Source organism: Lissotriton helveticus, chromosome 7 (genome assembly GCF_964261635.1).
Source record: "Lissotriton helveticus chromosome 7, aLisHel1.1, whole genome shotgun sequence".
NCBI lineage: Eukaryota > Metazoa > Chordata > Amphibia > Caudata > Salamandridae > Lissotriton > Lissotriton helveticus.
Window position 1 is genome coordinate 20,489,059 of NC_136068.1, and position 20,514 is coordinate 20,509,572.

Here is a 20,514-nt window from a genome sequence, read left to right on the forward strand (position 1 = left end):
AACTGGAGGTTGGACAAGTTTTCAGCAGGTTATTAATAAGAAGCAAGCAAAGGAGAGTGACAATGAACACAAAGGTGGCATGCACCGGCCCGGCTCTGAGCCCTCTGTACATTGAGACTAGGGGGCAGATTTACAAGCCCCTTGCGTGTTTTTTACGCCGCTGTTGCGTCACTTTTGTGACGCAGCGGTGGCGCAAAAGATGCGCCATGGTGCGCGGTATTTACAACGTGACGCATCTCCCAGATGCGTCATGTTGTTAAGCCCTGCGCCAGAAGGAGGCGTTCCTGCGCAGGGAGGGGCGTTCCAGCGCAGGAACGTCTTCCAAAAGTGTCTGAGTGAAATCTACAAGATCTCACCAAGTCACTTTTGGGCCCATGCTGCGTCAAAACCCTGTGCCTGCTTGAAGCCGTCGTAAGGATTGACTCAGCATTGTAAAGATAGGGTCCCCCAGAGCATTGCTGGAGCTGCGTCGCGCTTGCGACCAAACTCCAGTAATGCGTCACTTTTACGGCACAGATGCATCACGCATCTGTGCCGTTTTTGTAAATGCGGCGCATCCATGGTGGCGGAGGCATGGCGCACAATAAGTGGCGCATCCCTGCTGATATGCAGGGATGCGCCACTTATTGTAAATGTGCCCCTAGGTCTCTGTGCAACCATCATAAGTGGTGTTGAAGGTGATATAAGAAAGTTTTTTGTCAGAAATACCTCCCCCACTATCAGGCCTGGAAAACAGTCTAATAATCCAGATGTGAGAAAAAAATACATTTAACTTACCGTACACCCTGAGCTGTGCTGTCGCCTCCTGTAGCCCCCTCGAGTCCACTGTCATTTGCACGGTGTAGTTTCCAGTGTAATTCGTCTGCACATCTGTGATCCGCAGAGACCCGTCCGGGAGCGCTGCCTCCCTGTCAGTGTATTTAAGACCGTAGGTACGATCGCTGCCATCCAATCCGAGGATTTGGTCCTTTGCGTCTGTCCCTCCGCTCCTGTACCAGTTACAGTACCGGAAGCCCCCCTCGTACCGCAGAGACAGGGTGACGATGTCTCCCACCGCCGCAGTCACCACATCTGGAGTGATTGACAGCTGCGCCGCCGTGCACTGGAACAATGACGTCACCCAGACTGACGTCACCCAGGCTGAAAAAAAACACCGAAGAGAGACATCATTACAGTGCTGTGAAACGTGACGTCAACACCTGGTTGTCACAGGGGATGATGGACCTCAACATAGCCAGCCTGCGGGTGTAGAGCGCGTGTCCACAGAGGGGAGGAGGGTGTGATCCCAGGGTGCAAGGAACCAAGTGGATGACCAGAGGGGACCTGGTAATCCACTGTCAGGACAGAAGTGGTGCATATTCTAACCCATTACTTTTTGACGTAGACTCCATGACCCTTTTTTCCTGGTCACAGTGCCTTTTTTTAAACCTCTTTTGTTGGAGACGTTTCCTGCATGTAGCTGCTGCCTCATTGCCTCTTTCTTCTACCACCCTACACTTCCTGCTTCCTTACCCTCATCTTGATGGGTAATTTTCATCCTTCTTTCTCCCTTTTCTGACTCTCTCTCTCTTGTCCTGGGTCTAAGTCACATAATGGGCAATAATCCTCCATAGATTAGCGCTGGTGCCACACCAGCTAGCACCAGTACAGATTATGCACTGCTGTACCACTAGGTTTTCACCAGTGTTGCTACTATGAGCTGAGACAAGGAGTGATGTACGCATCAATTAGAGGTTGGTCACACTAAGGTGTGACATTTACCACACCTGGTAAGTACCATCTCCTCTGGTGTCCAATGAAACTCTTCAAAACTCCCTGCCTTATTCACAGAGTGTTGTATGTGGAAGAACAATCTCCTCTCTGTCAGCCCTTTCGTCATTACAGCTTTCTAAGAAATGTGATCCCAAACTCTCAGCATCTACTCTCTCTTCTCAGGAGCTCTGAAACACCCCCCTCCCCGCCCTACCAAGAACATATCATCTATCTAGCCTTCAGCCAGCTGTCCTAGCATCTTCCTCTGCTCTTCACTCCTGTTTGCCTCCCTCTCCTTGTATTGGTCCTAGTGCCAAGATATCTCTGATTGCCCCTAGTGGGCACACAAAGATGACCTTGATTCCAACCCCAAGAAATTGCCAGAGGTTGAGATTGACTCAAGAGGTCCAGCCATCACTTTCTTCTTTTACTCAGTGCGATGCCCATGGCCCAATGACCTCTGCGTGATGTACAGGGCCTCATGATCACTGCGCAATGCACATGGCCCTATGACCACTACCCAATGGGCACTATGATCACTGCTCCTCTGGAACCAAGCAGCACCCGGCTGAAGAGGCCCAAATAGAGCTGGTTTGGTGCTGCTTGTATTTTGGTTCAGAGGGGACCTGGCTTGGCCTTTCCGGACGGACTGTACCTATTTGCTGATTTGCATCATCATCAGTCAATCAATCATAGAAATGTGTATAGCGCGCTACTCACCCGTAAGGGTCTCAAGGAGCTGAGGGGGGGGGGGGTCGCTACTGCTCGAACAGCCAGGTCTTGAGTAGTTTCCTGAAGGAGAGGTGAACTTGGGTCAGCCGTAGGTGAGTGGGGAGGGAGTTCCATGTCTTGGCTGCCAGGTAGGAGAAGGATCTTCCTCCGATGGTGGATTTCCAAATTCTTGAGACGGAGGCGAGGGCGAGGCTGGCGGATCAGAGCTGGCGGGTGGGTGTGTAGAAGGTGTGGTGGCTGTTGAGGTACTTCGGGCCCAAGTCGTGGAGAGCCTTGTGTGCGTGGGTGAGGAGTCTGAACGTGATCCTCTTGTTGACGGGGAGCCAGTGCAGGTCTTTCAGGTGGGGGGAGATATGGCTGCGGCACGGGATGTCCAGGATGAGCCGTGCTGAGGCGTTCTGGATGCGCTGGAGTCTTTTCTGGAGTTTGCCCGTGGTTCTAGCGTAGAGGGTGTTTCCGTAATCCAGACGGCTGGTGTCGAGGGCCTGGGTGACCGTCTTCCTGGTTTCGGTGGGGATCCATCGGAAGATCTTCGGAGCATGCGCAGGGTGTTAAAGCAGGATGATGAGACTTCGTTCACTTGCTTGGTCATCACGAGGGAGGAGTCCAGGATGACGCCCAGGTTGCGTGCGTGGTCCGTTGGTTTGGGTGCATTGCCCAGGGCAGGCGGCCACCAGGAGTCATCCCAGGTGGAGGGCGATGATCCCAGGATGAGGACTTCCGTCTTGTCTGAGTTCAGTTTCTGGTGGCTGTTCTTCATCCACTCGGCGACGTCTTTCATCACTTCGTGTAGGCTGGTTCTGGCGGTGGTGGGGTAGTTGGTGAGGGATAGGATCAGCTGGGTGTCGTCGGTGTAGGAGATGATGTTGAGGTTGTGTTTGCGTGCAATGGCTGCGAGAGGGCTCATGTAGACGTTGAAGAAGGTTGGGCTGAGTGATGATTCTTGTGGTACACCGTAGATGACTTCGGTGGCCTCTGATCTGAATGGGGGGAGGCGGAATCTCTGGGTTCTTCCGGCGAGGAACGAGATGATCCACTCCAGTGCCTTCTCTTGGACTCCGATGTTGCTGAGGCACTGCACTAGGGTGCGGTGGCAGACAGTGTCGAACGCTGCAGAGAGGTCCAGGAGGATGAGGGCCACTGTTTCCCCGTTGTCGAGCAGGGATCTGATGCCGTCAGTGGCTGCGATGAGGGCGGTCTCGGTGCTGTGGTTGGCTCGGAACCCGGACTGCGAGGGGTCGAGGGATCCGTTCGTCTCGAGGAAGGCGGCAAGCTGTCTGTTGACGGTCTTCTTGATAACTTTGGCGGGAAAAGGGAGGAGCGAGATGGGGCAGTAGTTCTTGAGGTCGGTGGGGTCCGCTGTTGAAGACGTGGTGGGGGCAGGGGTCTGTTGGTGATCCGGAGTGGATGGTGCTCATCGTGCGGGTGGTGTCTTCGGTGCTGATCGGGGTCCAGGCACAGAGGATGGTGGTGGGGGCGTTGGTTTGGTGTTTGGGTGCGTGGTAGGTGCGACAAAGCTGTTGTGTATATCGGCGGTCTTGCGGTGGAAGAAAGAGGCGAGTGAGTCGCAGAGGTCTTGCGAGGGGGTGATGTTGTTGTTTCCGGCGCTGGGGTTGGAGAGCTCTTTGACGATGCCGAAGAGTTCCTTGCTGTTGTGGGCGTTGTTGTCCAGTCGTTCTGTGAATGCTGTCTTCTTGGTGGTGCGGATCAGCTGGTGGTGTTTGCGGGTGGCGTGCTTGAGGGCAGTCATGTTGTCTGTGGTCTGGTCATGACGCCAGGCTTTCTCAAGGGTGCGGCAGTTCTTCTTGGAGTTCTTGAGTTCGTCGGTGAACCAGGAGGTTTTCTTGCTACCGGGTCTGCTGGGAGGGTTCGTCAGTGGTGCGAGGTCATTTGCGCAGTTGGTGAGCTACTGTGTGAGGTTGCTGGCTGCTTCGTTAGGGTCCGTTGTGCTGGTGGGCGGGTTCTGGCGGAGGGAGGTGGTGAGCTGGTCGGTGGTGAGCTGGTCGGTGGTGATCTTGCTCCAGCTCCTTCGAGGAATCTGTTGTGGGTGGTGGTGGTGGGTCGTTGTTCTTCTGAAGCTGAAGTGGATGCAGCTGTGGTCAGTCCAGTCGAGTAAGGTGGAGTGGCTGAAAGAGATGTGCTTGCTGGAGGAGAAGACGGGATCAAGCGTGTGGCCAGCGTAATGGGTGGGGGTGTTCACCAGTTGCTTGAGTCCGAGGTTGGCGAGGTTGACCAGCAGGGTGGTGGTGTTGCTGTCCTTGTTGTTCTCCAGGTGGAAGTTGAGGTCTCCTAGGAGGATGTAGTCAGCGGAGGGGAGGGCGTGCGGGGTGATGAAGTCTGCGATGTCTTCGCTGAATTGTGTCTGTAGTCCCGGGGGTCTGTAGATGAGGGTGCCTCTGAGGGTGGTCTTGGGGTCGGTGTGGATCTGGAAGTGGAGTTGTTCGGCGGCGGTGAAGGTGTCGTCGGGGTTGGTCGTGATGTGGATGGTGTTCTTGTGTACGATGGCGATGCATCCTCCAGTCTGGTTTACACGGTCCTTCCGGGTGATTTTGTATCCGTCCGGGATGGCTATGATGATGTCAGGCGGTGAGGAAGCGTTCATCGAGGTTTCTATGAGGAAGGCGACGTCCGGTGATGTAGTGTTGAGCAGGTTCCAGAGTTCGCCGGCGTGCCTGTGGATGGAGCGGGTGTTTAGCAAGATGCACTTGAGGTGGTTGCTGCTGGTTTTCGGCTTGTCGGGTGCGGTACATGTCCGGAGGCAGGTGAACTTGCAGGCTTGGCAGGTGAAGGGTCCGTGGGTGCATTTCGGGGTGGCTCGGTAGCAGGCGGCGTTCCGGCCGCGTTGAGTGCGTGGAGGGTGGCGGCGTCGTAGGTCCGTCGGGAGGGTTGGCGTTGACATGGACCAGGGGTCCTGGTGCTGGGCACGGTCCAGGCGCGGACAGGCGTAGACGGGCTTGCCTTTGGCTTGCCTTTGGTGCACAATCGGCGCGCCCGCTGCGGGTGACCGCGGCGCGTGACCGCTGCGCGTATGCGCTGGCTCCATATAAGTCGAAGTGGGAGGGAGGAGCAGCTGGGAGGCGGGAGCGGGGCGGCCAACGGAGACACAGAAATAAAAAGGGGCCGGGGCCGCGAGGGGGCAGCGGCGGGAAGCGCGGGGCGGAGGGGGGGTCGAAACAGGGGAACAATACCGGCAGAATCGCTGAGAAACACTACAAGTCCAATACTACTGTGAAACAGGGATGAAGGCACAGATGGGGGAGGTAAAAAAAACGAAGTACAATGAAGGCACAGAAGGGGGAAATACAAACGAAATACAATGAGGCACAGATGGGGGAAATACAAATGAAATACAATGAGGCACAGATGGGGAAATACAAACGAAATACAATGAGGCACAGATGGGGGCAGCGGCATAAGGGAGAGCGAGCAGCAGCAAGGGGGCGCCTACAGCTGGAGGGCCGTGCGGTGTGGGGGTGTCCTGAGGTCAAGGCACACTCACCTGCGCCGTGCGGGCTCTATATAGGGCCAAGTGGGAGGGAGGAGCAGCTGGGAGGCGGGAGCGGGGCGGCCAACGGGGACTCAGAAATAAAAGGGGGCATGGCCGCGAGGGAGCAGCGGCGGGAAGCGGGGGGCGGAGGGGGGGTCACAACAGGGGAACAATACCGGCAGAATCGCTGAGAAACACTACGAGCCCAACACTACTGTGAAACAGGGATGAAGGCACAGATGGGGGAGGTAAAAAAAACGAAGTACAATGAAGGCACAGAAGGCGGAAATACAAACGAAATACAATGAGGCACAGATGGGGGAAATACAAACGAAATACAATGAGGCACAGATGGGGGCAGCAGCGAGGGGGCGCCTACAGCTGGAGGGCCGTGCGGCGTGGGGGTGTCCTGCATATGGCTGGTTCCTGTCTGAGGTTGCATGGTGGGCAAAAATACTTCAATAAATTACCTGAGATGAATTCACACATTCCACTTATCAAGTTTTTGTTTCTTATGTTGCTTAACAATCACACAACAAATCTCAAAACAATACCTGTCACATTCCTTACCCCAGGGGCCTAGAATTATGAATGCAATGGTTCTGTCAGGGATACGACTATTCCTTTGACGACAGCAGATCAATCAAAGAATAATTGCTTTATATATTATTCTTTGATTGATCTGCTGTCTGCAAAGGAATAGTTTTATCCCTGACAGAACCATTGATGATTTTGCATATTCAAACCCAGATTCTGAGGGACACAGGGTTACCCCATTATTGTTTACTAGAATTATGAATCGGCAGAATTGTTGGAAACCCGAAGAAAAACCCTCTTTGCAGAGGTTGAAACTCCAAGTTGTCCATGGTTCACCACAGCTGGTAATTGTGGAGCACAATAAAGTCTTCACCCTTTGCTAAATATCAGTACATCAAACCTGCAGGAATTAACAGGGGAATCCAGAGTGCGGATTTTATTGTGGCATGCGACGTTTTATGCAATAAACACCAAACCTGCATGTTATGCTCCAAAAACTCGAAATAAGTGCCATTTATCATTTCCAATAATCGCGAACAACAGGTTCTCAGGTTTTATTAGGTCTATTAAATTGTGACTGTCTCTTGGCTGCACTAGTAATTACTCCCGAGGTAGGGTATTTTTGTATTTTTCAGGTGTGGAAAAGGCCTCCTATCTTGATTTTCTCAGAAAAAAAAGAGGCATAATATTTGGAATGGGTTATCTTATAGTCAGTTGTTGAAATGAAATAAGAAATGATGGGGCATATTATCAAGGGATTTATCTCCGCTTTTTTGGATTTAAAAGTCAAGAAAGTGGAGATAAAATTATCTCCCTATCAGCAACAGGGTGCTAACACCCAAATTCGCATGTTAGCACCCTTGTTCTCTACGCTTCCGCTTGCATCTCTAATGAGATGCAAAGGGGGCGTTCCAGAGAAAAATAATAGGAGAAATGTTGTTAAGCGACATTTCTCCTTTTATCAAGGATTTCGCTAACCCTGTTAGTGATAAAAAAAAAAGTAGCGCTAACCGCGGTTAGCACTGCTTTTTTTACACCTGGTATTTTCCTGACTTAGCCATGATATCCTATGGAAGGTGGATATCATGGCTAAGTTTGTGTGCCCCTATCATCAAGATAACGCCAAACTTCGAGAGATTATCGTTGGTTTTCCAGCGATAATCTCTCAATTGGCAGTTAGCGCGAGGATTTTTATCACTTCTGAGATAAACCTTGCTAATAGCAAGTTATCTCAGCGATAATTTCCGGCGATGCTTAGCGTTAAAAAATTCGTTGCTAAGCATCGTTAGCGATAAATATCGCTAATCGTTGGTAATATGTCCCGATGTTTTAATTAAAACCTCCCAAAAACACCGAAAATCACCAATTATAGTTCATGGAACTAACGAGAAGTTACACCCCTATCATGCACCGCTTATGACCTCACATATTACATCTCAAATGACACCACTGATGACACACTGATGATATCTAAACTATAACTGGCCAATCTCAGTGTTTTCTATTTTTAAACATTAGGTCTTACTTCATTTCAACATCTAACGATAATGTCATTATAAAGAAACCTTTGGCCATCCCCCCTCAGGGGTACAGCGGAAATCAAAATCAAAATAAATAAATGGGTTGTAGTTACTACGGTGCCAGAACCTGGTTCAGCAGTACCGGTACCACAACACCACAAAGGGTCCCGTGGTGGGTACTGTGGTACAAGACATGGTATCGCGTTACCCGTGATAACGTTGTTTAAATAAAAAATGTCTTTAGAAGGGGTCCTCTCAGTCTCACATGACCATGGGGCTCAGGGTGTGCCCACCCTGCCCTCTTGCGTGACAATTGATGTTTTTTTAATCAGGACTCAACATATTCTCCATGTTGTAACTGGCCAATCAGGACCCACCCATCCACCTTACATAGACCATTCAAAGTACATCAGTCTAGATATCTCTAACTTTTTACCAGCTTTTCATACCCACCCGAAATACCTTTTTAAACACTAATCTCTCTAAAACGGCTGAACGAATTAACACCAAATTACAAACAGCACTCTTTCTGAATAGTTTGAACTCTTTGCTAATTTGGTGTAGCTCCATTCAGCCATTCTTTCTTTACGGGAGTGCAAAATGTCCTGTTAGAATTAACATGAGAAATCCCACTTTTGGGACTCTTCTCTTTCCTGGCCCCCACTTAACATAGTGGATGAAAACGTTCTATGCAGGAGCCAAAGTAGATGTACTTTCTTTTGGAATTCTTTGTTCAGATTCATCAAATGGTGTCAAAGTTATTAAAGAAACAAAAACAATCCTTTTACTATGGAAAGTCTGACCAAACTATAATTACCTAACTATTACCCGGTGGTGGTTGCCACAAGATAGGTATAGTTAGGATTATGCTTCCAGAGGAGATGCATTTTTTTGGTTTCCTAATAATTTTGGTGCCGGGCGATGAGTCTTCATGAAACTTTCCAAAAAAAGCACTCTTTTTAGAAAAATCTCCATGCATTTTTCATAGACTGTTTTTGAAAGGTCTGCAGCCCAAACGGCTGAACGGAATTACAACAAATGCTGCAGGAAGTTAGATCATGGCCTAGAAACCATATATTTTCTGTACTGCTGTAAATCTGTTCAGGAATTTTGGAGAAATAAAGCTGTAAAATATTTGTATGGTTGGGTTTGCGAAATTCTCCAGTAAGTCGTGCATTCATGAACATTTGAAATGGAGCCATGTGATTGGTTGAGTGCTTTTTTCCCCATTGGTTGTCTTGCTCCTACGGGAGAAACAGGCTCCCGCACGTCCTGTGAGAATGAACACTCTGATTATCTGGCCGCAACATTAAGAGAAATGTTGCGGCCATCATTATAGTACTTAAGTACTCGGTTCCCCTCTGCTGAAAACTAATAATTAATAAGGTATAAAGGGGAAAGGGTAGGAGTATGTGGGCCCAAATCTAAAAAAAAACACAATTTTATGGCTTTGCAATCCCACAGGAGTCTTGCGGGAGCTAGCATGGCCACAGGCGTCCTATAGGCAAGCAGGGGCCTCGCAAGTTCCTGTAAGACACCCCCAAAATGCCCACGAGAGAAAAATATTAAATAACTGGGTTGGGTCTGAGTATCTGCATTGGCTTCTTATGGGCAATCTCATTCCACTGTTGGAGGTAGTCTAGGCCCTGTAGCCAGCCCCTTGTGTCTTTAACTGCCTGCAAGAGGGGTGAAGGTGGATGGGGCATGCTGCCAACCATATGTCACACACGGTGGAAGGCCATTCGTGGTGTGGGGTCAGCTTTACATATGGTAATATCATAGAACTTTACGTTAAAAAACCCATAGAAATTTACTGAAAAAAACTCAGGTTAAAGTGATATCATAGTTAGAAATTGTAATACGTTCTTACTTTACCTTTAAAAAAATTTCATAAACTCAGTGAGAAAAAAATATATATATTACCCAGTTACAGTTGCCACTGGGTAGTTATAGTTAGTTTGGCGTTTCGACAGGAAATTTATTTCTTGTGTTGCAAATAACTTTGGTTGCTGTTTGGTGAACATCCACAAAATTTTACAAAACGTTTTTCTGGTTGTTGCATTTTGTGCACAGAAAGTTTCAGAGTGATCCATCAAGTGAAGACCCAAAAAAATGAGGTCCCAAAATCCAAAATCTCCATTCATTTACCGTAGACTTTTTTTAACAGTGCTAGCGCAAAAATTGCAAAACGGAATGACACCTAATTTGGCAGGAAGCTGGACCTTGGTCCAGAAAGAGTGCTTTGTGTGATTTGGTGTATATCCGTGCAGTAGTTTTTGAGATAATAAGTCTCAAAAATATTTTTATTTCAGGATGGTTGGATTCAAGAGACTCTCATAAGAGTCCCTCAAACACAATTTTGAGAAACAGGGTGTTCTGATTAGACTACGAAGCTTTTTTACCATTGACCCATTTGGCTCCGGTGCAAGAGCTCTGATCGGCTGCCAGCAGCATGAAGAAAAATGTTAGCAGGAACTCAACACCCACCTTGTAAAAACACAGAGAAACATGCAATCAAAAAACATGCACACCTTCTACAACTGGGTCTCCACTGCTCAGGACAAACATATACCAACAAACACCAAATCCAAAATTGACAACAAAAGGAACAGACTGTGAGGTAATGACAATATCAAAAGAATGAAACACAACTGAACATACCGCAACACAAATAGAGAAAATCAAGCAATAAAGCAGACAAAAGCATGCTGCGGCACTATGCCAGAGCCTATAAGAGAGCCATCAAACCACAAAAACACAGCACTTCTCCACGAGCATAACTGTAAGGAAATAAACATCTAATTGACGTCCACAATCTAGGGTGCCTAAACATAGAAACACCATGATCACAAGGCTTCAGTGGCCTAATCACCAATGAATTGATCTAACACAAATGATGAAGATTGAAAATTACTTGAAGGAGAACACAGACAACACCACAGTAATATGCAACATAACCACTACAGAAAGAGACAACAGTAACCATCCCTCAAGGCATACTTTCACACCCTGTTACAAATAGAATTCCTCTGAATTTTTATTGCAGTCAAACCATCAGGATCGCAATCAGATCTAACACCACCAAGAGTCTTTAAAGATATCCGTTGCTCGACCTGTGCAGCAGAGGTAGCCAGATGCCTACTCAACACGTCCCTCAACAAGGTTCATTCCCACCTGAGCTCAAATCCTCCTACATCAGACCTCTCCTCAAACAGAAAAACGTTGACCCATCAGATCCAGCAAATTGCAGGCTCATATTAAAAGGATCATTCTTAGGAGTGTTTACTTAATTCTCAAATTTTACAGAACATTATGGCTTACTGTCAGACCAACAGTCAGTTCTTACCAGGCAGAGGCATCTAATCAGCCTTTATATCCATCTGGGAATGATCTAAAACTGACAGTGGCCAAAAGGGAGTGGCTACCTTATTACTTCTGGATGTATCTGCTGCTTCTGAAGCTGCCCACCACCACACCCTTCTGCAAAGGCTTCACAATAATGGAATCCAAGAACATTCTTTAATGTTGATTGCTTCGTATGTAATAGACTGACAAAGTGTAGTCTACCTACCCCCTTTGATGTCACCTCTTCACACACAGCACTGTGGAGTTCCTCAGGGCTCCATCAAATCCCCTCTATTATTCAACATGTACCTAACCCCCCTCACTAAATCTTACAACCTCACATGTTTCAGCTAGGGAGATGACACCCAAATAATTTTAAAAATGGATAGCCCCAAAGACCTCTACAACTCAAAACCTGATTACAGCCTTCGAACAATAAACTCTTCGGGGATATAGAACAATCTAAAGCTCAATTCCACAAATTAGATTATGACATGTGGACAAGGGCAAAACCACCAGGCTACCGCCATATGGCCTGAGCACCTTCGAAAAGATCAAGAGAAGTTAAAAACCTAGAAGTAGCCATGGATTTAGACTTATCCTTGATACCACATGCTATCAACGTCGCAAAGAATGCAGTTCACAAAATGAAAACACCATACCTTGTATGCCAACATAAACTGCAAGCCATCCTCATACTTGTATCAATCTCCAAGCTTGACTATGCTTGACGCACTCGCATTCATTGTAGACAAAGCCCAACTCATCCAAAATGCTGCTGAAAGGCTTGTTCTCTGCCTTCACCCAAGAGAGTGTATGACCCCGGTCCTGTAATTGCTTCACTGGCTACCTATAGCTAGAAGGGCAATGCTCAAGGCACTCTGCATTGGACACAGAGACTCCTAAGGCAAATGACTGATATACCTACAAGTTCAATTTAAGCGCACAACCAAACAGAACACTGCGCTCCAGGCTTGCACCCCTTATCATCGTACCACCTTAGCAAAAGAACTATGTAGTAGGCACCGTTTTCTCAGTACAAGCTCCCAGGTTCTGGAACTGACTGCCAACTAGCATTAGAAGCACCCAGGAGCATATCCACTTCAGAAGTCAGTTGTCAACTTGGCTACTTCCCAGATAAATGCACCACCTACGGACAGACAACGGAGCCAAGAGAGAATCATATAATCAAGCGCAGCTCCCAGCTTACAACCCACGACTTGCAACCAACTCAACTAACCCAAACAGCAAAAGGCTTTCATTACACAAGTAGGCAAAAAAGGGCTGACCAACTCACCGCTGGGGCATTATATAGTCATGTACTTCCATATATAACTTATATGACCCACAACAATACTAAAACGATATGATGCAGCGGTCAGCAACTAATTGTAACTTATACCAATTAAATTTACATCAGACATATCTGCTATCAGGGTTGTCCATCACCAGCACTGCACAGCCAAAAACTAAACATCACCAAATGAACATACATGGTATAACTGAAGGGATCTGTCACACTTCACTGGACACTTTCGGAGGACTCTGACATAGTCCATTCACTGCAAGGTCCAAATATCTATACACTCTGATTGCATCTTTAGATCTCACAAAGACACTCAGATATGGGATGATAATAAAAATTCCCATCCCTGGAGAGGTCTCTGATTCTCTCTCCCTCCAAACGAGCCAGCTCAGGGCCACAACTATACACAAAATCCTAGCTTGGACAACCGAGTGCAGTAACCAGCTAAGCTGAATATATAATACGAAATGCCATAAAGGAACCTGAAGAGCTTACCAAGCTGCCAGCGTGCTGAAAACCACAAAACTGTGCGTTTGTAAATTACACTTGAAAACAATATAACTGTGCATCTGTCTCTTACACTTCATCATCCAACGCACTGCTAAGCGCTGAGTCCAGTAACACAATAACCGAACCTCGGTGGTCATCACGCACAACATGGAAACACTTCGCACATAGGATCAAAACAACAACAGCATTCTCCCAACCACACCCCGCACACGGTGTAGCATGCTCCTCCTGCAGGCTAGCCCCTCAGCACCCCACATAGGGGTAGTAAGTGCTGTATAAGTCCTATCAGGAGTTGTAAAAATAATTATTTCTTTAATTTATCTGACTGCAGGGCTCTTGTTGAGGTGCCCGTTAGACATTGCACCGCCGCCTAGCAAGGGACACAATCCCAGGATGAAGTATAGCACCTTGTGAGGATTTATGTCCCTGAAACTGTTTCCTCCTTATTGTCCTGAGGGGACATCAGTAACTGGGCCTTGGTTCTCAGGGGCATGAAGTGTGAGCAGTGAAGCCTCATGCCCGGTGCATGAGATAGGATTATAGACTCAGAAATAACACAGGAATGGCAAATAATACCTCCCACCCAAAGGCAGTGTTACATCTGTTTCAAAGTATATAACTGTTGTTGCTAACATTAAGGTTTATCGGTGTAGGAAATTACACCTCTATTCCATCCCATCTTCCATTCACTAGTGACATAAAGAACAGAGTGTTCCCCAGATTTTGCATTACTTGGTCTAGGTGCAGGCTCTGGCCTGTGTGAGTCCAGAGTAATTTTCTTGAGATTTCCTTTTTTCAAGCCTGACTCTTCAGTTGCCCCAATAAATTGAATGAGCAGTATAAATGCGTTTAGATTTTGGGCCCAATTCACAGAACTAACATAAGACAAAATCCTAAACTTACTACCATTTTGGTATTCACAGAAGGCACTTACTCACCTCAGTATTCACAGATGTTAGGAGTCCTAACTTTAGGACTCCTAAATGCCTTCTGTGAATACCGAAAGTCTTAGAGTTAGGATTTTTCTCAGTTTAGGAGTAGTAAAGTTAGGACTCCTAACTTCTGTGACTACCAAAATGAGTAAGTGCCTTCTGTGAATACCAAAATGGTAGTAAGTTTAGGATTTTGTCTTAAGTTAGTTCTGTGAATCAGGCCCTTTGTGTTTTTTTTGTCACATTTGCTGTGAATTGAAAGACAGAGGTCAGATGTCTGGCTGTGTCTTCTGACAAATTTGTCTTTTATTTGAATGCAAAGTGAGAGGATTTTGTTAAAGTTTCCTAGGTGACAATCATGCTTGGGTAGAGGAGGGGAAAGGAAAGGCTGTAGGATGTCAGTTTTTTCGTACCACACAACAACATAAATACCTGTAAACAAACTGTACCCATACTTTAAAATATATCATCAATTAGGAAAGAACAAATGAAGCACATGGTTTTGTAATTCTGAAGTGTGATCATGGAATCAAATATTTCAATAGGATTAAAATAAATCAAGACACCTGGCATTGTGATTCACAGATGATAAATATCCGCTGAAAATGGGTATCCACACGTTACAGTTTGTGAGATGTATTTCAACACAAAATGTACTTTCTGTAAATGACAGTGCACTACCTCACAAATACACCAAAATGCACCACCGGCAACATACCACACCCTTACCACTCCCTTGCTGAATGGCACATTTGCTACACCTGTTTTTAGAGTGCCGCTGGGAATTTCCCCAATCTCTATGACTTCGGTGATATAACATTGATGACAGCAACTACCCCCACCCTCTTATGAAAAGTGTTCCAGCACCACTGGCCTCTTATATTATCTATTCAGGTAGGCTGGTGGCAACAAGCTCATACAAGCACTTCCCATAGCAGGTGTATTGGCTTTGCCAGTGCTTGCTAAGCAGTCCGTAGCTGCAGTGTTTGCTGCTAAATTTTTTTTTTTTTCAGGAATTGGATCAGGCCAGGTTAAAAACTGAGTTATATTCAAGAGAAGGATTTTAAGTTTGAATTCAAGATATGTGAGAAGTGATCTTCCATGCCCGACTTAGTGGCAGCACTGCCGCCTAACTTCAGCGCCATTACTCATAATAGGAAAGATGGTAGGAAGGGAGGGGGTGTCGCCCTTCTATATAACAAATCATTTAAAACCGAGACCATCTGTGCAGAAAGTTTGGAGGGTGCGGATATTCTGGGAGTCAAGCTTTGTTCGGCCACCAACTGCTTGGTGATACTCCTAGTTTACCGCCCCCCAAGGACCCCCCCAGCCTTCATGGAGCCTTTTCTGGGATTGGTCCATGACCTACGAACAAGGTACGAGGGTCTCATGGTTATGGGAGACTTTAATCTCCACTGGGAGGAGTCCCCTAAAGACGCTTTGTCTAAACAGCTAGAAGAGGCCATGATCTCGCTAGACCTAATCCAGAGTGTGGCCGGTCCAACACATGAGAAAGGCAAAACATTGGATCTGATCTGGACATCAGTTCCAATGATGAGCCCTATTACTATCTCGCCCTGCATATGGTCGGATCATCACCTGTTGCAGGGTAGAATAGCATTCCCAGGGCAATGTGCACCACCTACTGCTGAGTGGCAGGTAGTGAGAAGGTGGAACACAATCAATTCTGACACACTTATCTCCACCCTAGAGAAACTACCGTCTCACTTTAATAGACTACCAGAGGACGACACCGAGACAGCCAGTCTTAAACTGTCAAAAAAACTGGAAAGTGCCATTGAGGCGGTGACACCAGCTCGAAAGGTTAAAATCAGAGATAAGGGTAAAGGTGCTCCCTGGTTTAATGACAAAAAACAACAAGTGATGGACTGAATGTGGATCAATGTCACACACTCCCCCAGTCAAAAGATCTGGGCCCAAATCCATCGTTTTTTTGCACTCCACACCACCCTGGGTCAGATAATGGCTTTATGCAAATCAGCTCTGACCCTGTTGCCCCATGGGAACAGTCCAGTCCGAACTACAACAGCCATATCTCTCCCAGACCGGAATCAAGCATCCGAGGACCGGACCGGTTTCGAGGTAACACCTCTCTTCAGCCCGGCTAGCTTGACTCCAAGTGGTGTGGAGTGCCTGGTTTAATGAAGCATTGAGGCTGTTGAAGCGCTCCCTGCGTCGGACAGAGAGAGCCTGGCGCAGGGATTATGATTCCAACACTCGGGCTTTATATGCCAAGGAATTAACCAGCTATAAACAAGCTATTAGAGCCAGGAAAGCTGAGTTTTATGAAGACAGAATTGCGACATCATCGAATCCCCCGAAAGAAATCTTCAAGGTCCTTTCAGAACTAAGAAAAAAGAAGGAACAGTCCCCATCCTTTGCCCAAGAAGACTGCCAAAAATTTCAGTCTTTCTTTACCATCAAAATAGCCGAACTCCTGTCAGAAATCGAGACCACCCCCAGACTGGACTGTGAGGATTCTACTACTAAAATCATCCCATCGGTCACCCAGCCCCTGATCTCATTACCCTTACTCACCAAGGAAACTATGAGAACAGTGATGGGCCGAGTCAAGTCAGGCTCACCGGCGGACCCGTGTCCTCCGAGGATCTACAAACAAGCCTGGTCAGGGTTGGAGGATGATATACTATCACTCTTGAACAGCTCACTCACAACTGGACAGGTTCCTTCCTACTTTAAGGAAGCCCGGCTGATCCCCCTCCTGAAAAAGGCTGGGGCAGATATAAAGATCCTAAAAAACTACAGACCCATTTCACAACTACCGTTCCTAGCAAAAATTTTGGAACAACATGTCTTGCCCACCCTCTCTCACCACCTTGAAAACAACTTCCTGTTGGAACCCAACCAGGCCGGTTTCAGGGCCCATCATAGCACGGAATTGGTCATGCTTTCCGTGCTGGACGACCTGAGACTTAGAGCAGACAAAAAAAAAACGTGTGCCCTGGTGCTGTTAGACCTCTCCGCGGCATTTGATACGGTCAAGCATGACCTACTGTTGTCGCGGATGTGGGATCTCGGTATCCAGGGCACCGCCCATGCCTGGCTGACCTCTTTCCTTTGCGAACGGGTTCAGAGAGTGCAATTAGCTGACCTGGTATCGGAGGCAGCAGGTATCACATGCGGAGTCCCTCAGGGCTCAGCATTATCACCCCTTTTATTTAATGCTTACCTGCAACCTCTTATCTCAATACTAAATCAGATGGACTGCAGTATATACAACTACGCCGACGATACGCAGATCATCATCCAAATTGACAACTGTCCAATGGCATACCAGAGAATGCAAAACATCTTAAAATTTACCGTGAACTGGATGACGGCCAACTACTTAAAAATAAATCCGGACAAGACCGAGGTACTGGCGATCACAACGGCATCTAGCCCTTGGAACGATCTCTCGTGGCCCACTGAACTAGGGCCTTCCCCAGTACCAGCAGAAGCAGTAAAAAGCCTAGGTCTGATCGTGGATGCCAACCTCACTATGTCAGCCCAGGTCTCAGCCGTAGTAGGCACGTGTGTAGGCTTAATGAGACAACTGCGCAAACTCTCACCTATCTTGTCGACAGAAACGCTTAGGAGAGCAGTATCAGCACTCATCCTGGCACGTCTGGACTACGGCAACGTTTTGTATGTCGGCATCCATCAAAAATTGCAGAGTAGACTTCAGATAGTCATGAATGACGCCGCCAGGCTAATCTTCAACCTACCTAGGAGGACCTATGCCACCCCCCTCCTTCATAAACTCCATTGGCTGCCGGTGAAACAGCGGGCCAAATTTAAGGGCTTATGCATTACGCATAAAGCCCTGTACGGACACGCCCCAAAATATATTAAGGAACGTTTAGTCCCATACGCTCCCAGCAGGAATCTACGATCTACAGATGCTGCACTGTTGGTCTGCCCGCGTTTTAAACTATCCTCTTTAGGAGGGCGCACTTTCTCTTACACAATTCCCAGTGCATGGAATAAATTGCCAGAGAGCCTGCGCAAGGAAACAAGACTACTACCTTTCAGGAAAAAGCTAAACACGGTGCTGTTTCAGGAGGCATGGGGTAATATCTAACTCTATCCCCATTAATTACTGTGCTCATCCTCTGCAAAGCGCTTAGAGACCCCTGGGTGATATGGCGCTATACAAATCCAATATACAATACAATACAATACAATCTTGTTGGCTGGACAGTGCTCAGTTCCCGCTTCACACTTTCAGTGGATTTAAAGCTTGATGATGAAATATGGAGTAATTGTTGCTTGATGAGGAAATATTGATTAATCACTGTTGATGATCAAATATTGATTAATCATTGCTTGATGATCAAATGTTGATTAATCATTGCTTGATGAAGAAGTATGGATTAATCATTGCTTGATAATTAAATATTGATTAATCATTGCTTGATGATGAAGTATGGATTCATCAGTGCTTGATAATAAAATGCTAATTACTCATTGCTTGATGAACAGATATTGATTAAGCATTGCGTAATGATGAAATATGGATTAATATGTGCTTGATGCTGAAATATGGATTAATCATTGCTTTATGATCATATATTGACTAATCATTGCTTAATGATGAAGTATGCATTAATCATTGCTTGTTGATAAAATATTGACTAATCATTGCTTGATTAAATATGTATTAAGCCTTGATTGATGATTAAATATTGATTAACCGTTGCCTAATAATTAAATATTGATTAATCATTGCTTGATGATAAAATATTGCGCATAATGCGTGTGGACAGGAGACAATTAGACCAAGCGGTGACCTATCACCTAAGGTGCCCTGCTCCTCCTCCAGTTCACAATGATTGTTAAATCTTCCTATCAGTTTTATTTAGGAGAGAATATTTGACCACAGGGACACCCATATAACCACGAGGGCCACCCCATCCCTGCTCCAAATTAGGGCTCACCTCTTTAAGTAACACCATATCACAATGCAGTAACAGCCCACTTTGCTCTTAGAAACCAGCTTAAGTCCAGTATTTGGTTCAATCCACAAAGACCCTGATTACCAGTTGCATGGTACTGGAGCAATATTACATCACAGAAAATTCACATGTAAGTATGGCGTCGCGGTCCAGTAAAGCTGCGATTATGAGTAAAACCCTGCGTAACGGGAGGGGCCGGGACATGGGGTGGGGGCTGTGGTAAGGAATAGCAGGTTGTTTCCAAGACAAAGGCTTAGAGGGTCATTAGGTTAGCGGGAAGATCGCCACCGCCCATATGGCGGTGGTGTTCCGCCTGCTAAAAACCACAGTCCGCTCTGCATTTACCCCCAGCCACATTAGCACAGCCCGCCGCAATGTCAGGAATGCAGGATGCACCCGCCAGTGTGGCGGGCGCATCCACATTGGGTGGTCCCAATCCATGAATGGATGGCGGGCGGACTTTGCCTGCCCGCCACCCTAATGACCCCCCAAGTGAGGACGTAGATGTGAGACACCAGAGTTGGGACCATGTCAGACACTTTTTAAGGATTCACAAAAGCACTATAATGGCTCTGTTGCAGCTCTATTTCAGAGTATAAGCATGTATGACTATTTTAATTTTTTCTTTCTGGGTTACATGGCATCTGCTTCAGAAGGTTGGTGGTAGCATGGTCAGAAGAAGATGGGAGAGACGTTGAATCAGTGACCACAAAACTGTGGCGGTAACGGAGAGTCTGTGATTTTGATGGGGCCAGCATACTTATCCTGCAGAGGCCCACTTCCTTCTCTGCAGCTGCTTGAACTGTTCTTCACATTCATGAGTCGACTAAACTAGTCCAGGTTGACCGAGATGCAGTGGAAGAAAGTAATTTGACGGTCTCTTGGTTTAGAAGCTCCAGGCCCACCCATGCTTCCCAAGACTCGCAGCCTGATCTCCCTCTTTGTAAACAAAGCAGCACATGGCAGCATGGCATCCGCAGAAGACAGATCGATTCCTCCGCACGAAAACTGAGTGTGCTTCGCTCACCCAGGGCTCTCTCCATCGCCCGCGGCCCCATACTAAAGACACCGGAACAACTGGCCATGTTATAGGCATCTGTCGCCGTTCTTCTACCAGTCCACGATGTAAGGAAGCACGAGGACTAGTACGACGAATACACTAACTGCACGCTAAACATTGACCCAGCATCCCTGTTACATCAACTCGTTGCAGAGCAGTGACGCAGGCGCGCCGCAGACAGGGAGTTCAAGCCTGTCAGCATATAGCGCTTGGGCTGAAAATGCCGGCAAAGGGCTCCCAGGCTGGAAACAAGCATTGGCAATGCAATTGGACTTGCATTTACGCGAGACCTATTGCATTGAAAATGGGAGTGCAGGCCGTCACAAGAAGGCATGAGCATGACTGGGAGTGCAC

At 47.1% G+C, this 20,514-nt stretch overlaps 1 protein-coding gene across 1 annotated transcript in view; it reads right to left on the minus strand.

Moving 5' to 3' along the window:
* LOC144768890 (cell adhesion molecule CEACAM8-like) overlaps positions 1-20,514 on the minus strand; it is a 251,593-nt gene that overhangs the window by 213,432 nt on the left and 17,647 nt on the right. The window contains exon 2 of the mRNA XM_078652904.1: positions 778-1,125. Within this exon, the coding sequence (XP_078509030.1) occupies positions 778-1,125 (348 nt within the window). The remainder of the gene's footprint in view (positions 1-777; positions 1,126-20,514) is intronic.